Source organism: Nothobranchius furzeri, chromosome 4, assembly GCF_043380555.1.
Source record: "Nothobranchius furzeri strain GRZ-AD chromosome 4, NfurGRZ-RIMD1, whole genome shotgun sequence".
NCBI classification, from domain to species: Eukaryota; Metazoa; Chordata; class Actinopteri; order Cyprinodontiformes; family Nothobranchiidae; genus Nothobranchius; species Nothobranchius furzeri.
The window spans coordinates 63,411,024-63,423,897 of NC_091744.1; the positions used below are offsets into that span (position 1 = coordinate 63,411,024).

Sequence of the window (12,874 nt, forward strand, 5' to 3'; positions counted from 1 at the left end):
CACTGCCGATACTCTGGCTGAGTCCTTGAAAGGGCTTGGAGTTCCTCCATCTTGTTGGCCAGTGATCACATTATGATCGATGGAAAAGATGGTTTGAATTTCCTCTTTCTCTGTCTCCGTTTTGCTCCCGCTCTGCACCCACGCTTCTTGCGTTTTAGCTCATTTGGGATTTGTGGCTTCAGTTGAAGTATTATTTCAGCCTTTCCAATGTTAATAAGCTGCTCCCGATTGTAAATCAGCTTGTTGCCATTGTTACGCATCATAACAAATGCACAAAAAGTGAAAAAATAGCAGTAAAAATCCTCCAAGCTTCACAGCACCAGAAACAGAACAGTAAAATGTCCAAAAAACACCGTTTTTCTTGAGAAACTAGAAGAAAAAATGTCCAAGATAAGGTAAAACTTACATATAGTCAACAGAGCTACTCCAACATGCAGCCACCCAGAGCAGCGCAGTTCTGGAATCATTTGTGCAAGTGTGCTTTAAGTGGTAAGCGTGTGAGGTAGTTACACATGTCAGTTTTTTTCGCTAAGGTGTAGCAAACATGACAAAGACTCACTCACTGCATAACGCAGTTCTACCAAAGGCCACAGTCTTGGCGCACCATGCGAGATCGAGCTGCACACTTTGAAGCTCCTGTGTTTGTGTGCTCGTAGCAAATAACAAAACCATCACTGAAATTAAAGTTAACAGGTAAGTAGCAGTAAAGATGCTTCAATGCTCAAAAACTGGCACCCTTGACAGATTTCACTCCTATAAGAATAGTTTTTGTCATGAATTGCTTCATTGCTTTAATAAGAAAAAGAAAAAGTAGCAGGAGAAACGGTAGGAGCATGTCTTACAGCTCAACAGAGAGCCTGTTTGTTCTTCTGATAACGGCAGCTTGCATCCTGCAATAACAAGCAACTGTGATAAAATGGAAGGGATGAAGAGATCTCTGCTGTAAGATGGTGCAAGTTCATCAGGCAAGTTCATAAGATATTTTTCAATCAAAGTAACAGAATAATGGAGCATCTGCTGCAAAATCCAAAATAGCTCCCATTTAATTATCATTTTTGCAAGCTAGCCAAAAAGCAGGATGTTCATCAAAATTAGAAGTGTAGAAGCAGCTGTGTCTATTGTTGTTTTCACCTTTAACAGTGACTGATCTGCTGGTTCTGCCTGGTTTCATTTGGACCCATTTCACAAAGCTCAGATTTTGGCTTTGTCTACAAATAGAGTCTTGCTTCACTGCAGCTCCTCCAGCTCAGATAACAAACACAGTTCCTGTTTTCTGCTCTCCTATCTTCTGCTGCAGTAGCCTCCTCCTCCTCCCAAATCTCTCCCAGGCTGCATACCAAAGGGTGAAATCAATTAGTCTCACAGTGGTTAGTTAATTCTGATGCACCTCCCTCTGGTGGCAGACTGCATTAAAAACATCAGAAAGTGTTGATTTGAACAGAATTAGCATCTATATTAAAATAGTCTTCAATCTGACAGCATGCTAACTGAATTTAGTTGTTTTTTTTTATTTAGTTTTTTGCATTTAGTTATGAATTTTCTCATTTTCTAATTTGAGCTTTCCCAAGTGCATACATACATTTTACACTGATGTTGTTCATGTTAAATTATTTCTTTCCATTTCTTCTCCAGAGGAATCATCAGAGACAGTGAAGGTTGCATCGTATATCCTCATTGGAGTGGGGTCCCTGTCAATGGCCATGGGCTTCTTTGGCTGCATTGGAGCCATTTATGAAATCCGTTGTTTGTTGGGTCTGGTGAGTAGTTTTACTTTCTGATGTTTCACACTGCAGATTAATTTAACTAACACAGGTTAACAGTCCTCACCATAGAGTGACTAACTCAGCAGATCATCCTAACCACACAGGAAACATCCATTCTGTTGTTTATTTGGTAGAAACTGCATAACTCCTTCATGCAAAGGTGCCCGCCTGGGCTCTAAAGCATGATGGTTAACAACAAGTGATAGATTCCTGCTGACAGGGAAGGTTTTCAACACGCCTGTTAACTTGTTGGGGTTGGGGGCTCGCAGCAGGTGTGGATTTAATCACAGGAGGGTGGTGCCAGGGATAGACGAGGGGGGTTACAACCAGAGCATGGATGACCTCCACAGAGCTAAGCCTGTGGGGGGTTAACTAGCTGACCTACTTCTCAGAGTGACAGTGACCAGCTGGCAGCAGACCCCCCCCCCCCCCCCCCCCCATCATACACAATTATTCTAGAAGACATATTTAAATCTGGAGAGAGATCCTACATCTCCACATTTTAGATCTATAATGTAAATCTGTATTTAATTAGAGAAACAGCATTTAAAGGGATACTTAACAACTTTTTTATATTTTGAAATTATTTTCTTGAGCCAGAATGTGCTAAAATGACTTTTTACAGGGTTAATGAAAGACCACCCAGCCCCTATCGCCCCCTGTGTCCAGAATATTTCACCAACTTCAGACTGGCAGGCCACTCTGTTGGGACTTAGAAAAATTGAGCTGACATACCTGGTGCTGCAGTCTGGTTTCCGAAAGTTTCCTGTATGTTTTAAATCCTGGACACAGCTAGAAACTGACAAATGCACAGCGAGGAGATAAGTTTTGCTTTCAGTTCTACAAACAGACACGTTGTAAGGGACTCATTTCACTTCAATCCAGCCTTTTCCTTCTTTAGTTAGTTTTTTGGTCAACGTTTCTATAATGTGTTTTATTATAGTGTGTTTCTTCATCCTTCCACAGTACTTCACCTGCCTCCTCCTCATCCTCATCGCTCAAGTCACTGCTGGAGTTCTGATTTACTTCCAGAGAGATCGGGTAAGATGTTTTCTCCACTTTAGTTGATCTCTTCCTCGTTTTCCAATTTCACGGTACTGATGAGCTAACGGCTAGTCTTAGTACAGCCAAGCCTAGGGCTGAGTGATCTATCGATTTTGGACTGACACTGCAATTTCAAAAAACGCGATCATGTGATCGTCAAAGCTGTGGTTTTTGTAGTGCTTCGTATGCGGGGATACCAGTACTGTAGCTGAGCTGCGCATTTTGGTTATTTTCCCGTTTTTTTTTTTCCTCACGTAATTAATGTGAGTGTCTGTCTTTGCTGCGAATGTTCGGTTCGTCTCTCAGCACAGTGGGTGAGTGACAGAGAGAGAGAGAGAGAGAGAGAGAGAGGCTGATTCTCCAGCAGCTGAGCAGGATTTACCATAATAACACCAAGTGGACTTTAAAACTAGGAATGTGCCGTTCTGATATTGATATTGGATATCGGCCCAAAAACACTGTATCGGATTATATCGGACTGCATCAAAAGTCTCCGATATTAGCAGTACGTTTCGCTTTAAATTCCATTCCAGCAATTCTATCCATCAGCTCCCAGATCCAGCATGCAAAGTTCACGTGATCAGAACAGTGTGTGCTAGCAAAGTAGCAAGAAACGATGTCGGCCATATGACTGCATTTTTCGTTAAAGTCAGGAAAAGACATTTTGGCTCAGTGCAACACTTGTCATGCACAAGTTTCCCGTGGTGGAACAGAACCGGGGAAGATTCATACATCCAACCTCATCGTGCGTTTGAAGCAGGATCACAAAACGTTGCATGAGGATTTTCACAATGTGTGTGAAATTGAAACTTTAGACTTTCAACTTGTAGCAGTTGGTCAGTGAACAATATTGTGTTTTTTCCTTACGCCCCTAACCTCAGCTGTTCACATATATGCAACCAAAGGTTAATAAAATATTGGTCAGTTTTGTTATACTTATTGTTGCTGGCTTTTGTTTTCTGTTTGAGTAAAATCACTTCATCAAGCCTTTTATACATTCCACACTATGAAATAGGTAAAAGTATGTATGATTTGTGCTGATGTCATATTGGTATCGGTCAGTACTGAAGGCTGCAATATCAGTATCGTACCGGAAGTGAAAAAAGTTGTATCGGGATTTAAAATGTGACTTCTTTTTCTAATTATTTTAACATTAGTGCAGAACTAAAACACCTGACAGATGGACATTTTGCCCTAAACAGTGGTTTGTGAGACCAACAAACAGCTGAAATAAGCCTGCATCTCACTGCAGTTCCAGCTTCACGTTCACAACCACCCGTCTCTTAAAGCAACAGTCACATTAGTCCACACTCACAATAACCCCCTGCACATACTTTCTTTATTTAGAGTTATGTTTTCTGGTGTTTCATAATAATTCTATAATGAACTGAAATGATTTTCTGAACAATTATGCTGGTTTATTTTCTGATCAGAGGAACTGTGTAAACCTCATGATAGAAAATGTTTAGCAAAACATTCACATTGATGGTTCTTTTTTTAATTATTTCAACAGATTATTGTCATAATAAAAATATGTATAACATATAAAGGTCAGAGGTCACTAAAAACTCATTGGTAAATAGGTACAAATCTGAAGCCCACGAGGATAAGAACAACATATTTTTGTAAAGCATCACTCTAGATAAAAATCAGAAATTACTTCACAAGCAAGTTAAAAAATTAAAAAAGGTTGAAAAAAGGTAATAATGGGAGAAAATTGATAGCTTTCAATGTTTTATGGTATCATTTATTAGCCTGGCCTGCCCGACTCATCCTCTGTTTAATTCTGCACAGAAAGAGTCTGGGAACTCTCCTATTCAAATAACCCCACCCCCTGAGAATTCTAACCGAGCCAATCAGCACTGAGTATCGTACGTCACACACCACAACGGCGAGTTTGTCATAAACATGGTGACTGAAGAGGAGTTTGCTACAGCTCTTTCCTTTGTTCTAAATGATTTGAACATGTCTTTAAAACCACAACAAGTAGAAGCGCTAAAAGCATTTCTTCTAAAGAAAGATGTTTGCGCTGTCGTCAGACTCCATTTTTATTACAGCAAAAAAAAAAAAACTACAGCGTCGCGGATGTCACACACAGCAACGCTCAGTTCTCATAAACAACGAAGACAGCGGGCGGAGTTCGCTGCGACTCTTTCTTCTGTTCTAAATGACTCAAAGGTCTTTAAAACCACAAGTAGAAGCGCTACAAGCCTTCTAAAAAAAATAAAAGACGTTTGTGCCATTGCCAGACGCTATTTTTTTTACTACAACTAGAAAACTACAGCGTCGTGCGGTGCAGTCGGGATTTCCGTCTTTTTTCTGATTGGTCATTTTTGAGCTGCCTAGTCCCGCCCCTCAAGTGCCTCTCTGCCTGTGAGTTACCAGATTCATTCTCTGTGTAGAATTAAACAGAGGACGAGTCTGGCAGGCCAGGCTAATGATTTATATGACTATGTTGTAAATTATGTGGTCAACCTTGATTTGAAGAAAATCGTGAATTGAACTGGAATCCCAATTTTTCCTAGAAAAATCTCACTTCAATCTTATCCTAAAATCTTTCAGCCCTAGCCAAGACCAAGCTAATGTTTATGTTTCCCTTAAAAATGCTTTGGTCTCCTTACATTTACGGTGTTTTATCCAATTGTTGTTCACTTCAGACTGCTGTCAGTATTGCTCATCAGTTCTGTTGGATGTAAAACACACTCCTCTGCCACCCTCGCTCTCCACCTTACCTTACCATTTCATTTCATTTATATATTAGATCCCCATTAGCTGCTGCTTCATACAGCAACTGTTCTTCCTGGGGTCCACCTTTCCTTCCACCGGTACACGTCTGCCTACCAGGTGTTGAAGTTTTTTTTTGCCACAGCTGTGACTGGTTGGTTCTAGGTGTTCAGTTAACACCCGTCACAGACCCACAGCATCCTGTCATGAAACAGTTTCACATTATCAAATGAAAAGTGACAGGATGTCAGTTTGTAACTGATACACCTTCAGATCTGAGGTGAGATGATGTCAGTTGACTGAAGGAAGCAACAAACTGATTCTTCTTCTTGAATTTTTTTCCATCCTGGTTTCTTCTACGGGAGTTTCAGTGTTAAAAAAAGCTGCTTTAAGACATTAGGATTACAAACAGGTCACTTTATGTTGAGAAGGATATTGTTATGGTACAAAAAAAGAAATAAAAACATTTTGTGAATGATGGAACACTGCCCCCTATAGATGGAGTAACTTAAAAAAACAGCGTCTAAAGTAGAGTGAAGAGTTGGATCAATAAGACTCAGAAAAGTGTAGAAACGGGTAAATACCTCTTTTTGTTCAAGTTTTGGATAAACTGTTTACAACACAACAAATGAGTTAATATGTTGGAGTTTTATGGATTTTACATGACAACAACTATAAAAAAGGAAAACAAAAAGCAAGCAAGTGCTCCTGAAACAATCATTTCAGAAGAAATATGAAGGAAAAACAACTTACTTTCTGCTTCACTTCCTGTTTCGTTTAAATCCTCGTAGATTACTTTTGCACTTTAACCCTCCTGGCTGTGTTTGACAAAACTCTTTATAAACCTTCAGACCTTTATTGTGAAAATCTGTTTTTCTAAAACTCCATCCTGTGTTGTCAGATAAACCATAGCTGCTGCTGGCTACCAAAGAGGGGGTTTATTTATGCAAGACCATCTAATTAACTAGAGTGGGTGTTGTGTTTTATTTTGGTGGGGAGTTTTCTGTTTGAACACATCCACGCTTCTCCAGATGAGCTTGTGTGAATGTGTGTGCTCTGGTATAGGCTCAAACATGCACACGCACACACACACTCCCTGTGTTTAGCACTCACCACAGGCAGAGAGGTGGCCTTTCCAAGAATAGGGTGAAGCTCTCACTCTTTTTGTGTAGAGCTGCGTCACAGCACTCCCTCTGCATTTTTTACGTTCACAAACGCAGTCAGCCTCTCTCTGAGATGTGTGTTTACCATGTTTCAGCCCAACGTGAGGCTTATAAACCACAGTGAAGGACTTGGTGTGTGTATTTTTTTTCAGTGGTGTCATTCTGCTACACACAAAATATGTCTGCTCTTTACTGTTGAACTGCTGATCTTTATAAAGAATTCCACAGACTTAAATCCAGTCAGATGATTGCGTAGAAAATCTTGGCTTCTCCAGAGATGGGTTCAGCAGAGTCTCAGTGAATGGACTGAGGTGAAGGATTACATCAGTCAGGAGAAGAATAACAGATTTAGACTTTATGGGGAAAACAAATAAGGGTTTCCTCAAAGTCAGAAGTATTATTTTTTCTATTAGAGACCAATCATTTATTTATTGTAATCTGAACCTGTCAGTCTGCAGGATGTACTTACTTCGATTAGTTCTCTGAGACCCTTTTCACCGTGAATGATGACTCCCCTATGAACTCCACAGACATTTACATTGTGGATTAAAGGCGTAGTTCACTGAAAAAACATTTTTTAATAATTATTTCTGATTATAATCAGTCACTCTGAGTTTTTTATGCAGGCGGAACATGAAAATATTCTCCTACAGCTATCTCCTGCATTAGCTTCTGATAGAAAATAGAGGGTGAAATGCTAGGATTTGAAAAGCCTGACAACGTGACATCACAGTGTCACTTAACATTCATGGACTCACCCATCTTGACTCATGACAGAGAAGGTTGTAGGTTTAGTGTTCAGGAAACAGGAGAGAACATTTTGACCTTGTGGAAGCTAACTGTTAGCATTAGCAAGTCCACCACACAGCAGAACTCCTTCAGACTTGTGTTATTTGTTTAGATAAAACATCAACGTTGCAAAGCAAACAGAGCTTTATCACACTTAATGTAGAGCCCGTTGTGTTCTTAACATGGCCTTATTTTGAGCTCTGGTTGTGACTCATCATTGTGGAGCTGGGAGCGAATGCTCATATGCAGCCCAGGGCTTCCACCGAAGCTCCCCTTCCGGTCTGTGGACAGCTGCTCTTTCTCAGCTCTTTAGTAGAAGGGTAACAAACAAGATAATCAGAGTCCTTAAATTAGCAAACCTAAACCTAAACTAACTGAATAGGTGGAGTGATTTTTTTTCTTTATCAAACTGAAAGCTCCCGAACAAAAAAAAGGTTTACATAATTTTCTAACGTTGATCATTGTCCTCTTTTTTCTCTTCAGTTGAAATATGAGATGTCCACCATCATTAAGGGCCTAATCATCAGCTACACGGGTCAGAACAAAACCACAGAGCAAACTTGGGACTACATTCAGAAGACGGTGAGTCGATATTTGTGTGATGCACTGAGAACAGACCTAACGTTAGCAAACAAAACTACTAATAAAATACCCATTTAGCTTTTCTGTAAGACCAAAAAACACTTCAGTTTAACTGGGTGCAGAAAGAAAATTCCTCTGTAAAATATTATGTAATTATCATGCAGAACATGCCCAGTTAAACATTTAAAAATTATTATTTCTGATTTTTCATGCAGGCTAAGCATAAAAATAGTCTCCTACACCTATCTCCTACTTTAGCTGCTGATAGAAAACAGACGGTGAAACTCTAGGATTAGAAAATCCGGACAGATCTACGTCACACTGTTACTTAACATTCATGGACTCATCCATCTTGACTCACGACGGGGAAGGCTGTTGTTGGTTTAGCGACCAAGAAAGAGCAGAAACTCTCAGCTAGTAGAAGCTAACCGTTAGCATTAGCAACTCCACCACAGAGCAGAACTCCTCCAGGCTTGTGTTATTTGTGAGGATAAAACATCGACGTTGCAGAGCAAACGGTCAGTGGTGACGTTGGGTTGATGTTACCAATCTGAGGAGCAATGCCAGGAAATAAGAATCCAAATCCTGTCGTCTGAAGTTTCTTTCTCCTCTAGCTGACTTCTTCTTCCTGAATCAGGTGCATCTGAGACCCCTCCCTCCCCGAGTACGACTTACAAGGCATTCACTCCTACCAGAAACCACTGTAAATGTATTGATTAAAAGAGTGTTCCCCACCATTAGATGTATAAACCACAACACCACTTTTCCAAATCTAAATAACTGCAGTCTGAAAACAAACGTGTAGCTAGTGAAGATGTCAAACTGTACATTCATTTAGGATCATTGAAGTATTTGAGGCAACTCTCTAAAAGTAGTTAACAAAGTTATTTCAGGATATGTGGCTTTAGTGTGAGCTGGATTCTTTATTGTGAACCAGTTTTTAGTCGCTCTTTAAAAATATGTTTTTTTCTCTTTCACTCGTGGGTTTTTTGGCTCACATTTCCAGGCTTCTTTCTTGAAAAATTAGGAGGAAAAAAACAAAAAAAGGTTGCTAAGTATCTCTTGTTTATGCCACTCATTTTGAACCAAGCTCAGCAACTTTCCACTGGAGCAGCATTGTGATGCAGAAGTATTTGACACAAAGCCTTTGGGCTGCATGTGTGTGCATATTAAGAATAACTGAGGCCTTGAGAAAGTCGTTACTGAGTTTGAGTGATCTCGGTGCTTGAGGCCGCACAAAAACGATTTTTTTCCACTTTGATTGTGTTTTTATGCTGACTTGAGAACTTTCTGCAGGAACAGCTCCTGAGAGATTTTGTATGTTTCTACCCTTTAGATGAACCGATTCTGAGCTTATCAGCTTCATATCGCTTCACTTTGTCTCGCCCACTTTCTTTTGTTCTCGTCTTTATGGAAACAGCTGCCAGGATGAAACTATCTCTGAAGATTTCATCATATTTTTTATTAATATTAATTTCTTTGCTACTTTTTAGTGTTTTCATACTAAAATCATCTTCTTCGTGTCGTCAGATGGAATGCTGCGGATGGACCGGTCCTGGCAACTGGTCAGAAAACATTTTGATCAAGAACAGCACGCAGAACCTCTACCCCTGCTCCTGTCGCAACAGCTCCCACCCTGGCACTGACATGAGAGAAGGTGGCCTCTGTGAGAGCTTGTCTGAAAATCTGCCCGTCTTTCAAACGGTACGCTAACACTGTTGATGGTTACCTCCAGCCGTTTCAGAAGGATTCTGCAGCAAAGCACAACAGAGTTTCATCTCTAGCTATCTGACCACAGTTTTGTGTCTCAGAACTACAAACAACAACCAAATGAAACTTGTGAATGTGTTGATGTCATCTGCGAGTCATAAGCGAGTCCTCGGCTGTCTCTTCTGATTGAAGACACATCTGAGTTGTACCTGTGTTGGGTAACTCCAGCTGCCAGCTCAGCGTGGCACGTTACTCAGACATAATCAGCACTCTTGAGACTACTGGTTTGCACTGTGTGATTTTTTTAAACAGCAGGAAACCTCCACTGTTCTGTTGTTTCCTTCAGAAACATGGAGTCCCCCCTCAGCCCAGCTTAGCTCTGTTATTCTTCCCCCCACGGACTCTGTCCAAAGCCAACAGCCACGCTGTGAAAAGGCTCAGAACATGTCCGTCTGCGATCACACACCCATTTACCCTCACCCTTCTGAACCCCGTGTTGCTCTCTGTTTCCTGTTGCAGGGTTGCATAAGCAGTGTAGAGAAATGGCTGCTGGAAAACTGTGGAATCATTCTGGGGATATGTGTTGGAGTGGCAGTTGTGGAGGTAATTTACCAGTTATCCTTTGATTGGGATCATTACAGAAAAACTGAGCTGAGGCAGGATGGAGAAGATGTCTCAAGAATTCTGGGAAAATCGTAAAAAAATGCATTTAAACTTGGGATTTTCTCTGAGGTTCGAAAGTAATATAAGGAAAACTTTGAGATTTCATGATTAAAGTCATAAATAGAAATGTTTTGTGATTATGAATTTATGAATTAGCCAAAATAAAACTTACAGGTTTTAGATGTCTCCTGCAACTGAAATAGTAAATTTGTAGGAAAATTAAAGGTAAAACTTCTTAGTGATTAACCTGAAATTTACAAAATGATGGTCTTCAAAGTCTGGGAGGAATTTACAGGGAAATAAAAACGTTTTCATATTATCCCAAATACCAGGTAAGTAACGTGCATAAATAATTTAGAAGTTGTTGGAACTAAAAGTACTTTGTTGTAAAAGTTACTCTATTACTTTTTGTTTCAATTTCTGAGGAAACTCAGATTTTTTACTTTGGAAACTTCTCATAAAGGAGGAAACAGTATTACTGAGGGCTTTTTAAACAACACACTGATCCTGGAGTAAAACTACAGTTCTGACTACATAAGGGCGGGGCTTACCAAGCAAGGCCCTCTGGGTAATTTTTTTCAACAATGTTGCATATTGAAAAATTGGCCACTGATTCCGATAAATATTTTACAACTAATGTTGAATATGAATTATTGACGAAGACGAAGGTGTCCTTTCCCCAGTCGACACAAAGCATGGGAACGTTTGATCCGTGGTTTAATAATTTAGTTCTGAGGAAATGTTCTCCGCCCTCAGCTGAAGCACCTTCTGCTCTCTAAACTTCTCCTGACGTCTCCGTTTCCTGCAGCTCCTGGGGATGATCCTGTCCATGTGTCTGTGCAAGAGCGTCGTCCAGCAGGATTACGACAAAGTACCCAAGTACTGAGCTGAGGCTGCGCTCGCATCATAAACACACACACGCACACACACACACACACACACACACACACACACACACACACACACACACACACACCAGCTGTCTCCACCATTTGTGATCCTCACATCTTTACAGATGTTTAAATCTCTCATTCTCTCTCACACACACACACACCTCTCAAGCAAAGTCTTATTGTGATTTTTTTTGTGTGTTTTTTTATTTTGTTTTGTTTTTTGTTGAAAGCTCAAGAGTTTTATTATCAGAAGCTGGACAAATGTCCATTCTTGTGTTGGCTGTTTTTATGTTCTGAGAGCAGCTCACACCATGCTGTTAGGGAGCACTTTAGTCACACGCAGAACTTTGGGTTCCAGGGCAGAGATTAGGGAGGGAATAAATGGTGTGTGTGCGTGCGTGTGTGTGTGTGTGTGTGTGTGTGTGTGTGTGTGTGTGTGTGTGTGTGTGTGTGTGTGTGTGTGTGTGTGTGTGTGTGTGTGTGTGTGTGTGTGTGTGTGTGTGTGTGTGTGTGTGTGTGTGTGTGTGTGTGTGTGTGTGTGTGTGTGTGTGTGTGTGTGTGTGTGTGGTAGACCATATGAAGGATTACTGCCACCCTGTGATCTTGCACCTGGTATATTTGTTGCTGTGGGTGGAGGGAGAGCTGAGGTCACAGCTGCAGCGACGGAGGTTTTTGACTTCCATCGTCAGCTCTCTGCACCCAGAAACCCTGATATTAGCCCCCGCTGACCCCCACCCATCACCACCACATCCTCCTCCCTGTTGTTCTCCATCATCCCCTGTGAGCCTCCCTGTCGTACTGCTGGGTCTTCAAAACCAACAGCATGAAGAAAGTGGATGTCATTGTTATATTCTCATGTCATCTGTTGGTTAGCTGTACATAAGTTTCTGCTAGGGCTCAGCGTTTTATATGGGAATGTTTTCACCCCCGCACTCTTGTTTTAAGAGCCCCACTGTTCCCGGCTTCCTCTCCATTGTTTACAATGTGCAGAGTGAGGCGACCATTGCTGCTTGTCAGCGCTATTTTGATCCGAATCAGAGAAACTGGAACCCTGAAAGTGAATCTGTCATCACTCCCAAAGCCATAATTTCCTTTCTTTAACATGGAATCGTTTTGGGAGCAACAAACCACAAACCCTGCCCTGATGTCTTTATTTAAGCTCCTTCACTTTGCCTTTTTTTTTTTACTGTAAGACAACAAGCCACAGTGTGACCTCTGTGGTTTTTCCGCTTTTCTGCATTGTTGTTTTCTGAGACGTCATTTATATTGTTGGTAAGATCACAGGAAGAAAAAAGAAGAGGTTTTGTATTTTTAGAAACATTTTTGACCTAAAAAGACCATTTAGTCAGCACTTTCTTCTGTTATTAATAACATTTCCTTGTTTCATTATCCCACTCCTTCCACTACATTTCAGACACGTATTTAGAGCAGAGTTTTGGGTGACTTAGTGAGCAGGTTGCACTTTCACGTGGCCCGTGCGGTCTTATCACACCGTGTTCATTCTGCTCCGACGCGGGTAGGAGAAACCTGCCAAACGGTCACA

General features: G+C 40.8%; 1 protein-coding gene across 1 annotated transcript in view; it reads left to right on the top strand.

Moving 5' to 3' along the window:
• The window catches only part of cd82b (CD82 molecule b), a 32,183-nt gene extending 20,707 nt beyond the window's left edge, over positions 1-11,476 (top strand). Inside the window, exons 4-9 of the mRNA XM_015964201.3 lie at positions 1,633-1,757; positions 2,730-2,804; positions 7,967-8,065; positions 9,596-9,769; positions 10,295-10,378; positions 11,247-11,476. Of these exons, the coding sequence (XP_015819687.1) occupies positions 1,633-1,757; positions 2,730-2,804; positions 7,967-8,065; positions 9,596-9,769; positions 10,295-10,378; positions 11,247-11,324 (635 nt within the window). The 3' untranslated portion in view covers positions 11,325-11,476. The remainder of the gene's footprint in view (positions 1-1,632; positions 1,758-2,729; positions 2,805-7,966; positions 8,066-9,595; positions 9,770-10,294; positions 10,379-11,246) is intronic.
• The last annotated feature ends 1,398 nt before the right edge of the window (positions 11,477-12,874 follow it).